This window comes from Scomber scombrus, chromosome 1 (assembly GCF_963691925.1).
Source record: "Scomber scombrus chromosome 1, fScoSco1.1, whole genome shotgun sequence".
Classification (NCBI taxonomy): Eukaryota; Metazoa; Chordata; class Actinopteri; order Scombriformes; family Scombridae; genus Scomber; species Scomber scombrus.
In genome coordinates, this window is record NC_084970.1 from 10,706,557 (window position 1) to 10,721,722 (window position 15,166).

Consider the following 15,166-nt stretch of genomic DNA (forward strand, 5'->3'; position numbering starts at 1 on the left):
TTTTCTGTGTACACTGTACCTGACAAAGTCAAAGTGACCGTGAAGCACAGAACAAGTAGCTAGGATATCAAGGGGAGCAGTGGAAGCATGGAGATAGTCCCTGCGGGCCTTGGAGCAGAGGGGCTGGATAAGGATTAGTGTGGCTGCTGAGGAACACCTGTCTGTCACTGACGGATCCCCTCCCGCCAAGCCCCAGATGGATCTTGGGAGCGGTGGGCCCCATCATAACTTCCTCCTTCCTATTCCCCAATAACGCTAATGTTTTTCTTTCTGTCTTATCCCTCTTCCCCTGTATTCCCTTACCCTGCGTGTCTGGCATTCTGTAGGGGGGTGGCGCAGAAGGAGGGTGCAGAAAGGGAAAAAGGGGCCGGGACAGTTTAGTTGGATGGCCAGCTGTGTGCCAGCTGCGTGCCAGCAAAATGCTGAGTGGCGTGGAGAAAGGCCTATTATCTCCCACACGCACACACTCTCTCTCGCCTTTCACACCCCTATCCCTGGCCCTGCAAAATCAGGGAGACAGATTCTGCTAAAACCATCACTCCCCCTTATACATGCATGTGGTCTCCTCCTGCATACACCCACTCACATCAACACACACACACACTTATTCTAAGTGCTGTGTAGGGAGTTATTTTCCCATCTCTGCCTCTGTCTTTGCACACACACACACATACACACACACACACACACACACACACACACACACACACACACACACACACACACACACACACACACACACACACACACACACACACACACACACACACACACACACACACACAGAGATGCACAGAAGGCCCAAGAGCTTCCATGCCATCCTCTATGTGTCACTGCTTCTGACACACAGGACTAAACAAGTCATTAGAGCATGGGTCGAATCATCCATACACATTGTCTTATCTGTCTACTCTCAGTCAGCCAGCCTATTGCACAGTGGCTGGACGCTTCTCACTGCTGGTAGGATATGAGCAATTAGCAAGAAAGACCTTTTAGCTCTGCCAGCTGATTTGCGGCCAGCTTCTGCATATGCCTGTAATTCACTTTGACATTTCATCTCCTCACTTGTCACAGTCTTTATTGTGTATTACCACAATATAAACAATAATGATGAAGTAATAATCAAATCGGAGGCAATATAATCATTTTGTTTTCCCTCCGCGCTAATGTCCACTGGTTGAACCTGTGGGAGACAGCTGATAAGTGAGCTTTCTTGTGTGGAGTGGAGGTCTCTGGAGAAAGAGTGGAGGCAGCCAGGGGGGGGGGTCTTCCCAAGTCAGCCCAGGGGAAATGGATGACAGTTACACAATGGATGACAGTTACACTACCCTCCGGCCAATTAACTGTCATTCTAGCTGTTGGTTTAACTCGCTGACCTTACCTCTTCTCTGCTGTTTGTCTTATCATTTCCGGAAAAGCAGACCTCATCTGTGTATGTAAAGTGGACCGGTGACCTTCAGGGAAGGGGAACAAAGGTCACAGTTCATCTGCTGTATATTTCTTTTGCGCAACGGCAAATATGCCTAAGAGTCTTCTGGGAATTTGGTGGTGTAGGAAGAGAGAAGTCCTGTGGGATTGAAAGAGAGCTATCTGTTATTACTTCCAATTACTCCCCAATCTCTCGCTCTATCTACCTGTAAAATGACATTAGATATGCCTGTTCTCAGGGTCTTTTACAGATGAAGGCTGTGCTTCTTAGTGATGAGGCCCAGGGGAGCTCAAGGTCCATACTCCTTGCCCTTAAGTCATCAGCTAACTGAGTGTATTCACAGATTGGTGGGAGCAATGTTAATTCTTTCAAGAAATTCATTGCTTTTGTCTCGGAGAGGAAGCATGGATATAAGTAGGAGGAAACTGAATGAGGTTGCCACGTCTTTCCTTGGGTGAGGGTTGGTTTGAGGTTGGTATGTGTGAATAGGGGTACAGTTCCTGTGAACGCTGCTGTCTTAGCATGACAACAGTAGAGGGCGGGTTGTACTTGCCCTTCTGGAAGGGGAGACAGTGACACAGTGCCCACCCCTCTCTGTTTGTCCGATCGCCACTTCATTGTGCCCAATCGCCACAAAGAGACAGAACCTAGAAAGCCTACACAGCTGGAGATGGCAGAGAGCTTTCATACTCAGTGCCTGGCTTGTTCAGACACTTCTCTGCCCTGTGTCTCACAAGATCTCACGTCCTACTTCCTGGCTTGTCTCTTGACAAGAGACGAGTAGAAGGTTGTACTTTATCCTGGTCAGATCAACATATTGTTTAGTGTCAGCAGCCTGCTTGACACTGTCCCTGCACACTGTATATGAAGTTTGATTGTCTTGTAAAGGTTTGACTCGTCTTGTGTAACTCTATAATCTTAACTTCTGCAGTCTCATTACTGTAAATGGATTCTACTTGGTAATTTAAGTGAATTTGGTTCTGATAAACTGTTTAAACTTCAGTTTCCAATTTTTGCCTACAATGTCTTAAGGCAACTTGTCTTGACTAGATGAGGTAAATTTCACAGGAGAAGATGAGAATGAGTAGACTGAGAGCAGAATTTTGCTCAACAATCTTCCTTCAGCATGCATTTAGTTTGCTTATTATGGACAAGGCACCAATCTATCCTCATGCCACTGTTGAATCACTCTGTCGCCCACCCTTTCATTCTCTAATAAACACTAACAAAACAGATGCATGCATGAATGCACACACATGCACATACACACACACACGCACACACTAGTGGGATAGCTTTCACTATCTCTCATTTGCATGGCAATGCCATTATCTGGCTGTGAGGTGTCACGCTGGAGTGGCTGACAATGTGCCTGACAACAAGTTTATCTAAGCACAAAGAAAAGTTGAGAAGAATAGAGTACTTTCTCTGCCTCCTCTTTTCCTCTGGCTTTAGCATATATACTTTTAAACTCCCCATGGAGTACGAGGAAGCATGTCACCCAACCTCATACTGCATGATAGACTGGCAAATCCATTATTTATACCCCTAGTAAAACCTGTGGTAAACACTTTGTATAAACATATAGTTACTGTTTTAGCACTGTGCCTTTCTTAGTCTGTCTTCTATTTCTCTCGTTCTCAGTCATGTTTCTCCACTTCCTATTTTCTTTACTTCTCATTATGATATGTGTTTATTTTTACTACATTTTCTGTAAATGACTGTAACCAAATGTGCTACTGTGGTCTTGGCCAGGTCTCCCTTGCAAACAGGATCTGTGCTCTGAGTGCTCTCAGACTAACTCAGTTAATCAAAATAAAAATACAAAGGTTGAGCTGCTTGTCAGTATTCATTAATAGCAGCGGATATTGGATTCTATGCAGACACATTACTGTATACTTTCAGGCATGGAAGATTGTGGAGACTATTGGCTGAACTGAAGAGAATCAATAGCAGGGTTTACAACGTAGACACTGGTAGGCATCATCATTACACAGCGAAGCCCTCTCACCTGCTGTTATCGACCTCCCTCTCAGGTTTACAGCAGCAGCGAGCAACACTTGGCTTGTCTGGTGATGTCATAGATGCTTGTGTTTGTGTGCGTCTGATATGTAGCAGCAACGTAAACTGAACCTGTCTGGGTCATGGAGTAATGCAGTGGGATGTGAATAGCCCTATCTGTGGTATCCATGTTTGAATAAATCACTTGCGGTGGTGTATTGCAAAATACAGCATGGTGATAAGTTGGAGCTGCTTTGCCCAGTCCTCGTAAAGTCTCCGTTGTTCCTGTGTTTTGCTGATAAGCAGGCTCAGCTCTGGGTGGCTAAAAAATTTCCTGTACATGGTTTACCCCTACCAACACCATTCTAGTTCTCATGAACAATGATTAGCCCGTGAGCTGTTTGGATACACATACCTACTGAATGAAAGCCTTAATTTAAACAGTGAAGCACGCACACAGTCTATCTATGCAGTCTATCTTAGCATGAGTAAAAGTATTATCCACAATAACGTCAAATGTTTTGTTATAAATTCCTGAATCAATAACTTATGAAGCAACCAAGCAGGAGGAGGTCAAGGGTCATAGTACCCCTAGACTGAAGAATAATTATGTAAAGTGGAGAAGTGCTAACAGTAAAATAAGCGGATAATGAGATCTGTCAGTTTATTTTTGAATTCCCTTTGAACACAAAATAATGCCCACAAGTAGAGATACGCATGAATAGATGCTTACGCTCAAACACACACCACCATACCTCAAAAAAGGCATCAGGTGCAGAGTTATACAGTCATCACTTAGTTTAATATCAGGCCTATTAAAGATGTTTCATGGATACTGAGTCAATTTCATTTAGCTGTAAACTGTGAGCAGGAATCCAAATCAATCCAGCGTCTCATATTACCCAGGAGAGAACTTAGTGAATTAGACATCAGACTTTTTAAAAGAGTTTAATATTGGCAGTATGCAGGCGCAAAAGTGAAAACAGTATATAAAAGGGAACCTCATATCTGCAGTGTGTGGCACTGATATGGAGGTGATGGATATAGCTAGTTTGAGGTTGTGAAAATGAACTCAAACTAGAGGGGATGTGGATCAAAGAGAGGGACAGCACCAGTGATCATCGTTAGACTTCCTGCACCCCCCCCCCCCCCCCCCTACCCCCACCACGCCTTCCTTTACATTACCATTATTAAAAAGGAGAGGACTCTCTTAATAAAGTCTATTAATCACACCGGGGGAGTCGGTTCATCGGTTCACCCTCTCATGAGGGTCTCTAATCAATCAAGCTGGCTGGTAATGTATTCATGGGAGATGTAAGAAAGGACTTGTTTGACAGTGTTCCAAGGAGGAAGAATTTATTAAGTTCCCTTCACGAGTCAGCCAATCCTAAAGAGTCATGACTGCACCCCCACCCGACCCTGCCCTTGTCCCCTCCGCCTGGTACTGTGAATAAAAGAGCCTTCATAATGTATGAAGTCTGTACAAATATTGGAAACGTCCAAAATATGTCCTCTCATTAACAGTGATGAGTGAAAGCTAGAGTATTGGCATTTGTCAGATATGCTCGGAGTGTAAAGGCACTGTTGTACAAGGCCTCTGCTGTGTCGGGTGATGTAGAGACATCACTCTCTTGCGATCCTCTCAAAAGCCGGAGAAAATGTGTCTTATTAGTTCACATGAGGTGGCGAAATTCTGTGCTACACCGCTGACTAATGTACAAAGCTGAGAAAGCGCAGGGCTGATGGTTTGCTGGGCCACTGTTAGTGACGTGTGAACTGGGAGGGTGCGGAGAGGGGACATCAGGCTGGTTAAATCGTGCAGCTGTTGAAGCAGCTATGAGGCCAGGCGTTTTTTATAAACCCACCCCTCTGCTCATCTCCTCAGTAAACGCTTTATAGGGAGATTGACACAGTAAAGAGATGAGAGAATGCCGTTCTGCCTCAGAAACGTGTTAAATTGTCCTATATGTAATATTCCCATAAAAAACAAAAACAAAGTTCCTATAATTTTCTTTTACACTCTTTTTTAAAAGAATATTCACAAGTGTCAACACTCACTACAATATAGTGTGAGTTAGAGAGGAAAAGTTAGGAACATACACATGCTGGGGCTGAAACATGTTTTATAGAGGAGGGTGCATAAAAAGCCCTTATTGCCTTTGCTTTGTCCTGAGGAAGAACTGAAAAAGGGCCATGCTCGGCTTCAAAGCAGCATTTCCATAATTGCCCTGTAACTCGGGCCTGTCTGAAGGATCTGAAGGGGGGCTGAGAAAAGCACAATCTTTCAGCTGGGTGAACGGCAAAAGCCCCAACGCCTCTCCCTCTGGCCTGTCGGCCTGTCGCCCCCTTCCCCACTTGTTGCCTTTCGGATTCAGTGAAAGAATTCCTCTCTCTAACCTACATCAACAAAAGGCATGAAATCAGTGCCCTCCCTCTCTCCCGCTTCGGCCCCAGAGAATGTCATTCCTACTGGGCCTTTTGTCCTTTGCTCAGCCCGGGGAAACACAACAACCCCTCTCTCCCTGCTCCCTGGCTATTCTTTAACATGTTGCTGCTGCACTTTCACTTACATTCTCAATAATGAATGTGCCATGAAACATGCAGGAGACACAGAAGTCGCATATCTTTGGCAGGGGTAAAATTGAGCTAGCCACCTTCTCTTTTTTCGGCTCTCGAGTACGACCGCTGTAACAAGCTGCCGCGGAGTGCTGCGGCCTGTAAGCCTGTGTATGGAGGTATGTGGTGTGTGTGGGACATGTGTTCTCGAGAGCAGATCCCCACTCCTCTTGCGGTCAACTAACACGCAGGCCGAATGCTTGCAAAAGGGCAGCAACTCTTTTGGCCGGTGCAGGCACTGGGTGGGGGCGCGGTTGACAGTGGCTCATAAAAGGATTAGTCCACCGCACAAAGACAGTGGGCCGCTTCTAAGCCTGACTAGGTCCACAAAGGAGTTGACATTTGTCTGTCTCAGTGGCAGGAGGGGGTGTGGCAGAGCGGTCCAGGCTGGGGGCAGGAGGAGGTGGCACTGGTGGTGGGGCTACAATGACAGAAGGGGTGGATGAGGTGAAAACACAAGACTGACCCTCTTTATTTGGAGCAGCCTCCTCTTTCACAGGGCACCTCTGGCCCCCTCCAATGGGCTGCTATAGTGTTTATTTACTCCACGGTTTCTCCCCATTCACACAAGGCCCTCTGATGGCTCCATTGGCCCAACCCTTTCAGCTGCCTGGAACCGCTGACCACCTTCTCCCAGATCAATGAACGTTTCGAAAGATTAGATTTCCTTTTAATGATTCCATCTTCCTCAGATTTTTCCCTTCCTAAATGGCTGTTTAACCCCACATTACTTTTTTCACCCCTGTAACTGTTCTGTCTTCTGAGTATTGAAGGCAAAAGGGAGCAGCAGTCAACAGCGCTCAGGACAACATATGCAATGTTATTAGATGATGAAATACAATTTATTAGCACTGTGTCAAAATCATCTGTATTCCCCACACTCTTAATACTGCTGAACTACTGGTTCATTTGTAAATTATTACACGACAGTGAGTATAACTGAGAATCTATTTCTTTATAATGTGGTAAATTTAAATCTGAAAAATCTATGATGTCATATTACTTTATAACCTAGTAGGTTTTTTTGTATACTCTCAAAGTATTTTAAATTCTACCTTAACTCCTTTACTTTTCTCAGAGTCTCCTGGTCAGGTGGGTTTTCTGTGCTTTTTAGGTACTAAAGTGCTACAGTGTGCCCCCAGACTCTGAGCATTTAACACAACATGGACCTCAGAAATAAGAAGAGGAGTCAATGTTGATTATTGCTCATTAGCCAGGAGAACATCCACTTAACGTGCGAGAAAATGAGTGACACACCATGCCCCACTGGAAATGGTCCCTGTGTAGCTCAGAGCAAAATGTTAGCTAATGCATTCCATTTGCTCTCTGTAACCAGGAGCAGGTTGGACACGTATGGCGACATAAGCAGACATGATTACTTTGTTTCTGCCGAGGCATTTTAATCCCTAATTTCATGCACTGATCAGAAGAGAGGCCCTGAGCTCCTGACACAATCACTGTCCCTTCAGTAGCATTTCAATTGAATCCTTGTGATCAAGAGGAGGCTTGTTCTTGGCCCCTCAGGAGCAAACATCCCGAAGAAATACTGACAGTACAACTGAAGAAATAAGCATCAGTATTTATGATGAAGTTCAGTTTATAGTCCACCTTTTTTTTTTTTTTTTTTTTTTTAATAAAATGCTTAATTTTAAGGTAAATGTTAATGTATAATACATATAATAATATATCATGGTAAGTGGTATAATTTTTTTTTTTTAAATAAAATGCATTTAAAAAATCATTTTAAAAGCTTTTGATTTTTTCTGTTTTGATTATTTTGTTTGTTGCCATATGTAACATCCCTCATTTTCTTTTATGCTGTATAATTATGAATCATAAACGTTAGTGTAATGCTTGTAATTCAAAGCAACTTCCTTCAACCAAAGGAAGTGGACAAGAGCCTACAAAAAAAACAAAGGGGGAGTGGGGGAGGCAGGGGGTGGGGGGGACTATTACATCAATCAGCTGGCTGATGCCACTTATGAATATGCATCGCGTGGTTAGATGGGGCTCTCAAGGAAGATAATTGATTAGACAGGAAGGCAACATGGTGAGAGGAGCTCCAAAAGGCTCCGGAGTCTTTCCCTTGGCTGAGTTGGGGTTTGTTTAAAGCATATCCTAAACACAGAGAGGATACGGCTCCAACGAATCAGCGTTTTTCATCTGCTTTGCTGCTGTGAATCGCAGACATTTAAAACAAAACAAAAAAAAGAAGAAGAAAAAAAGGAGAGATTGTTCTCTTTGACCATCTGATTCTAGTCGAGGAATGTGTGCCAGATTGTGTGCGTGCGTGTATTTTAAAATATAAAAATACCATCATAATGAATCCAAGTCCACCAAAATCTAAATAATCAACTTAAATAAAAATATGAAATCAAGAGAAGATGAGTAAAACGTTTCAGTGTCAACGAAAACCGTATTCTGTTGATTGGTTTTCGTTTGAAGGACGATAAATAAGGAAATCTAATTTTGCCTCCTAAAATGAAGTTTCTGAACGTCTTAATCGTTAATATATTTTGACTGCTTTCAAATGAGCTAGATAAAAAGAAAAATAAGAATTTGCATTACTAAGACTTCCATGTCTCCTATGAGTCTTTTAAAGGCTGGAGATGTTTTATAATCTCGAAGAAATATGAATAATTTCAATATTGACGGCATTTTTTTTTTTTTTTTTTTTTTTTTGCTTTATTGATTTTTTTCTTTCTTCCCTTTTCTATTTTCCATTTTCTTTCTTTTATTTCAGCATGCCTGATTTCAAAGAGATAACTAGAGATAAACGACTGAGTGCGTTTTCATGGATGATTTAGAAGTCCTGTGATCTGAAAGTCCAGCATGGCTGCCATCATGTTTTAGAATTACTACTGGCGACTGTTGACAATAGGCCTGAACATTTTTGATATATTTTTGCATGCTATATTAAATCAGTTTATTTATTGTTCCTTTGGGTACATTTTTGGTACGTTTTAAATCATTTCATACTAAAAGTTTAGTTTCTTGTGGCCTAAACTGAATAGCATGTGTCTGTTTTTCTTCAACATTTTTAAATCCATGGATGATTTTTTTTAAAGTATTAAAACAGATCTATTGATTCCTTTGGACACATGCACTGCGTTTTAAAATAATGAAATCACAACACTAAGGCTTGAAAACACGTTTCTAAAAGAAATAAAAAGAAATAAAAAAAGACATCGTGACAGTAAATGTTTCTGTCGATTTTTTTATCACATCTGATGGATAAATTAGGAGTGAGCCAAAAAAACAAAAAAAACAAAGCTGCTTCTGAAGAGTGTGTGTCTATGTGTGTGTGAGTGTGTGTGTATGTGTGTGCTTGCAGTAGAATATGGCCGACTGCAAGTGACTGTAGAGGGAGCTCCAACACTAAGTTTACATAAACTTCCTCTGCTAAGGGTTCACACATGCAAATGATCACATCACGGACAAACAAAATAAATGATGTTATTATTAGTTTTACAGCGACGATATATTACAATTATAAGAGCAGCATTAGTTGGAGGAAAATGTATGATATATGTGAAGAGCAAAAGCATTACAAATTGAGCATGATGAGATGTGGGAGTCGCACTGCAAAGCTAAAATCCATCTTTAGGATCAACTGAAACACTGTGACCAAGCAGCAACGATCCTCAAACAGCCATTCATTACCTAAAGTCTCTTTATAGACCGTACCATTTCAGAGGAAAATTAATGAAAGAATTATTCATTTTAATGCGACCACTACGCCTCTATGAGGATAATCCCACAACATTAATATCCAAATGTATGCCGCAATACTGGCTAATTAGCCTTAAGTCCCTCCAATATAAAAGTATGATAAATCCCTCTCGAATATTTACTTATCACGGAGGATGAAGTCTGTGCCTCAGGCTGTCCACTATCACACATGCAAAACCAAAGCAATGCAATTCCAGCTGCAATGCACAATAACAACCAGCATCAAAAGCAGCTGTCAAAATACCTCGGCCAAAAACCAACAATATATATATTTTTTTAAAGTTGCAGCAATTCATTTATTAGCCAAAATATAGACTTTCTTGTACAATTTGGTTCACAAGTATGTACATATTCTTAACTTTATATACAAAACATTTGAACATCAAATCCTCACAGAACTTACAAAAAAAACAAAACAAAAAAAAACTCACAGACTACAGGTTCATACATTATTACATTAGCAGTTTTACACAGGACATGCTTACAATGTAAGTATACAGAGATGTATTATTCTTATTTTACATTCCATATTCAAATTAAAAGAAAAAAAGAGGATGAGTGAAGGGTTATGGGGAGGAAAAAGCCGAAAGAACCACTGCTGCTTCTAGTTGGTTCTGAGGTCTGAAATACACAGGGATAAAACAGAATGAAAAAAAGTGATCTAAAAAACCACTAATAATAGCCTCATGAAGAGCTAAAATACAAAGTGATATAAAAGTGACAATTGCCTTTCAAAAACGAGCCTGTCGTGAATTTGCATTGAGCTCATTTGCATGACCAAACAAGTAAGTGTAACATAGGCCTTGACGAAATAACACAAGCGCACACACAGGGAAAAAAATCTTCGAATAAAAGCTAATTTGGGTAAATATGGCGTTTAAAATAGAAAATGTGATATGACATCTAATAGAAAATCCCCAAATGTCATTAAGTGACATCCTCACTATGTTTGAACTGGGTGGGAAGCTGTTTGTAACAACTTTTTCTCTGCATCCAAGGCACTAAGATCTCTCTGAAATAGTGGCAATGAAAATTAAAAATGCATTCATTAAACTGCCTATTATCAGAGCCCATGCTGGGCATCAGTGAATTTAGTGTTGAAAGTTGGTTGGTTTAATGGGCTGTAATGTAAACAATTAAATACAAGCAAAAAGGCCTTAATATCACATGGATGTAACAATACCATTTTTTTTAAAGGGGGGCATACAAATCAAGAACAGTTTTCATCCAATTCAACATTTGTGTTTTTGTTAAATGCTTTCTCATCTGCATTTGCTTCAATAAACCTCTCGGACATTTTTCAAAGCACACACACACACACACACACACACACACACACACACACACACACACACACACACACACACACACACACACTATATTCTGTAAGCTGTAACATTGTAACACTGTTCATCTGTGTGGCCTATAGAGAAAGAAATCCATCAACAGGCAAAGAAGGCAAAAGGAGGTCTAAAATAATAGAAATGAATGACGGGCAATGGACTAGTGTCTTTGTTTTTGTAGTTATTTATACATGCGCGTCTCAGTGTCGGGGACATGTACCTGTGACTGGAGTCTCTGAACTATGACTCTTGTCCTCCGTTTGCCTGCTGCTGTAGAGGGCCAGGCTGGTGGCAGTGGCCTGGTTTGCCAGTCCCAGATAATGATTGGAGTTCAGTAAAGCCAGCTGGTGCGCCGAGAAGGCTCGGTTCGTCCAGTTCTGGATTTTCCCAACGGGACAAGAAGAGATGAGTCTGTGAGGGGCGATTATGGTCTGGGCGACCGGCCCTGCAGAGTTGCTGCCGTTCATTTGTGGCGATTTGCGCGGATTGTCAGGGGCCGTGGCTGTCTCTGCCAAAGACCAAATCTTTGGCTTTTGGGCTGGGGCTGGGTTGTTTTCTGAGGGCGGTGAGTTAACGGACACCGGGTTCAGTTTGAGCTGTTCTCCGTTTGGCTGGGACGTTTTGATTTCCAAAGACGAGTGGTGATGGTGGAGGTGGTGGCTGTGGAAGTGCTCTCCTCCTCTCTCCACGTCTTTGCCCTCTTTCCCCACAGCCTTTAGAAACCTCTGGTCGGGCCCTTGTAAATCCTCATAGCCGTCAGAAATCTCAGAGTCACTCCTCCCGTCTAGTTTAATATCTGAATGCAGGTCGTCCTGGTCGTCCAAGTCGTCCTTGTTCTCGATATTTTCCGTGTCGATGTTCTCCAAGTCGATCTCCTCCTCGTCCTCCCTCTTGTCCCCCTCCTCCCCTTCGTGATCGCTGGGGTAAACATTTCCCTCTTCGTCGGTGCGGTTCCGGGGGGTCCAGGTCATCTTGTTCTCCTTCTTTAGCCTCCTCCTGGCGTTGGCGAACCAGGTGGACACCTGGGTGAGAGTCATTTTGGTGATGATGGCCAGCATGATCTTCTCGCCCTTGGTTGGGTAGGGGTTCTTGCGGTGTTCACTGAGCCAGGCCTTCAGGGTGCTGGTGCTCTCCCTCGTGGCGTTTTTGGGTCTGGACGGGTCACCAAACTGATATTGGCCATATGGATAAAAAGCAGGGTGATGGTGGGCAAACCCTGGGTGCTGGACGCCGGGACTGTCTTTCAGTTCATACTGAGCACCCTGCAAAGACAAAGAATCAACGAGTCAGAGGGATTCTTTAAAAAATGAATACCATAAACAAGTACTTGTTCTGAAATTCTTCTTTAAGAGGAATATTACCATGCTCCCACAGTAAGGTTTTAGAATTTACAGTAATTAAACAATAATGAGGATATCTTTGAAGTGTAAACAAACAAAACGGTTAATGTATTTTTGTCACAATTTAATCCTTAATTATGTCCCACTGGTCTCAAAACTGAACGAAATTTTGAAATATATTTTTAAAATGTCAATAAATCAAATACTTCGAAAGACAACACTTTACTTTTAGAAACTTATAGCCCACCTAAACCAGTAAACCCACAGTACTTTGCAACATTTTATTCACTCTTTTGCCATCACTTTCTAATTTATTTTAGTCAACCTTAAACCTAAAGCCCAGTTTGTTAAGGTGTTCATTTTTAACCACGTTCAACAACATTTTCACAAAACAATTCAACAACAAAGTTCACCACGGCGCTCCTAAAGTTTAGACTTAAAAAGTGACAATAACCCTCTCTTCGAGGCCCTGCGTAGTTCCATCTTTTCTTTTCAGGTGTTAATATGTAGACTGACTTATGAGAGATTTAAAAGAGCGCGGAGTTACTCACCAATTGATTGAATATTGATATATCGTTTGAGTACGGGAGAAACGCTCCATAGCCTTGCGCTGCTGCGGCGAAAGGAGATCCATACATAGTGGAGAGGACGTTGGAGAGTGCGCCTGACGGACTGAGCTCTGTCCCGGCCCGGGCATTGCTGGCGATCCCCTGGCGCTCCTGCGGGTATATCGGTCGGATGTACTGATATCCCAGCTGAGGGAAAGACATGGTGGCAGGAAAGGGGGAAAAAGTCTGCTGCAATCACACAAATCAAGGGAATTGCCTCGATATCCACTTTTACAGTGTGAGCATGTGAGCAACAAAAGGTGCAAGCAAGGGAAGTCTATATTTCCTCGGGAACAGCCAGTGTAAACGATCCGGTTGCGCCCCTTATTTCTTCCTCTTCTTCTTCTTCTTTCCACCCTCACTTCCCTATTGATCTGGATGGACTAAGGTCAGGTCCTTACAGATTGCTTTAGATTATTGGGACTCCCTTGCTCAGATTGACATTTCTAGTCGTTTAGAAGCCCCTCCTATTTCTCAAATCTCACCCCTCTCATACACGCCACACACCAAACAGCGCTCTCTCTCTTTCTCCCTCCCTCCCTCCCTCCTCTCTCTCTCTCTCTCTCTCTCTCTCTCTCTCTCTCTCTCTCTCTCTCTCTCTCTCTCTCTCTCTCTCTCTCTCTCTCTCTCTCGGATAAGTGTGCACTGACTTCGCGAGCTCTTATTTGAATGGGGTTTCAAATCTCATTTTATGGCTCGCCAATCTATTTCATTCGTTACTTGTTCTCGTCTGTCCTACCACAATTTTTTTGTGTTAATTCACTTTTTTTTGTCCATTTGAACAACTGTAAATATGCGGTGTCAGTGACTGATTCACTTTCTTTGTCTGACGCTTTTTAAAAAAAAAAAAACACAAATACGGACAGAAAGTTGACGAACCAAACTTGGAGACCCACCTTTAAAGAAGGTAGACTGTTGGTTAAAGAAAGTCAAATTGTAAAGTAAAACTGAGTGTAAGCCAGTTTTATCTTCTTTTCTATGAAGGGAGTAGAGTTTACACACACTTTTAAAAACTAATATACATTTAAATCCCCCCAAAATCTTAACAGTCAATATCACACACTTGTAAATGACAAGCAGAAATGTTGAAAATAAATACTAAGTAATGTGTTTGTAACTACTGCCGGTGGTCATGTTTTGTAATGACCCTCTATCACAGGTTATACACACCTATTTATCGCTACATCACTGTGTGCAAGCTGTGTTTTCTTACACCGGGTCTGAGGTGTTATGGGCTCTTGGTGGCAGGCGAATCGCTTTTAATTCATTCTTTAATTTAAGACATCAAACGGGTCTCCATGTAGCCACTTGACATCAAAGAGAGAGCTGACGATAGACGGATTACACTGTTAATGAAGACTAAGTGTAAAGTACCAGCAATGATAAGTAATAAACATTATAGTGAGAGAGATGTTTATTCTGGTGAAACAGAATAAACAATACACGGATTCCAATAAGCAAAGACAACAAATAAATACATTTAAATTAAATAGAATAAACAAAACAACCATAATAATAATAATAATAATAATAATAATAATAATAATAATAATAATAATAATTATTATTATTATTATTATTATTATTATTATTATTATTATTATTATTCATGGATAAACATATTGTTCGAAGTAAGTCAACGAATAATTTAGGTTACTGTTTTTAAGTAAAATATCTTAATCCACTAAAACAACAAATCCGGAAAGACCGCACCTTCAGGAAATCCATTTGATAATTTTGATGCAACCTGATGTTTCTTGTAAATAATACCGGATTAAAACAAAACAAGGGAGTCAGAATTGAAATTCCATGAATCAATATAGAAAAGTGTGTACAGGACAACCATAATCGCATTTCAACCCGACTTTGTACCAGCATCTGTTTTGTTAATCGTTTGCAAAACAACACCAGAGGTTGAATTATTATTTCATGCACTTTATTTGAATGTGGGTAAGTCTCAATGCAATACTGACAGCGAGATGAAATCTCATCAATCTCAGTTTAGTTTTGATAATGCGATCCGGGTTTCCAAGAACTCTGAACTTGTATAAACCTTTAATCTTCTTTTGAAGCAGATAGTTATCATTGTCTGGGAGG

General features: G+C 41.6%; 1 protein-coding gene across 1 annotated transcript; it reads right to left on the minus strand.

Moving 5' to 3' along the window:
- Positions 1–10,068: 10,068 nt before the first annotated feature.
- Positions 10,069–13,471, minus strand: irx3a (iroquois homeobox 3a). The gene is made up of 2 exons (XM_062415725.1): positions 13,013–13,471; positions 10,069–12,383 (listed from the first exon to the last, which is right to left on the minus strand). The coding sequence occupies exons 1-2, from the start codon at positions 13,229–13,231 to the stop codon at positions 11,322–11,324; spliced, it is 1,281 nt and encodes a 426-aa protein (XP_062271709.1). The 5' UTR covers positions 13,232–13,471; the 3' UTR covers positions 10,069–11,321.
- Positions 13,472–15,166: the final 1,695 nt, after the last annotated feature.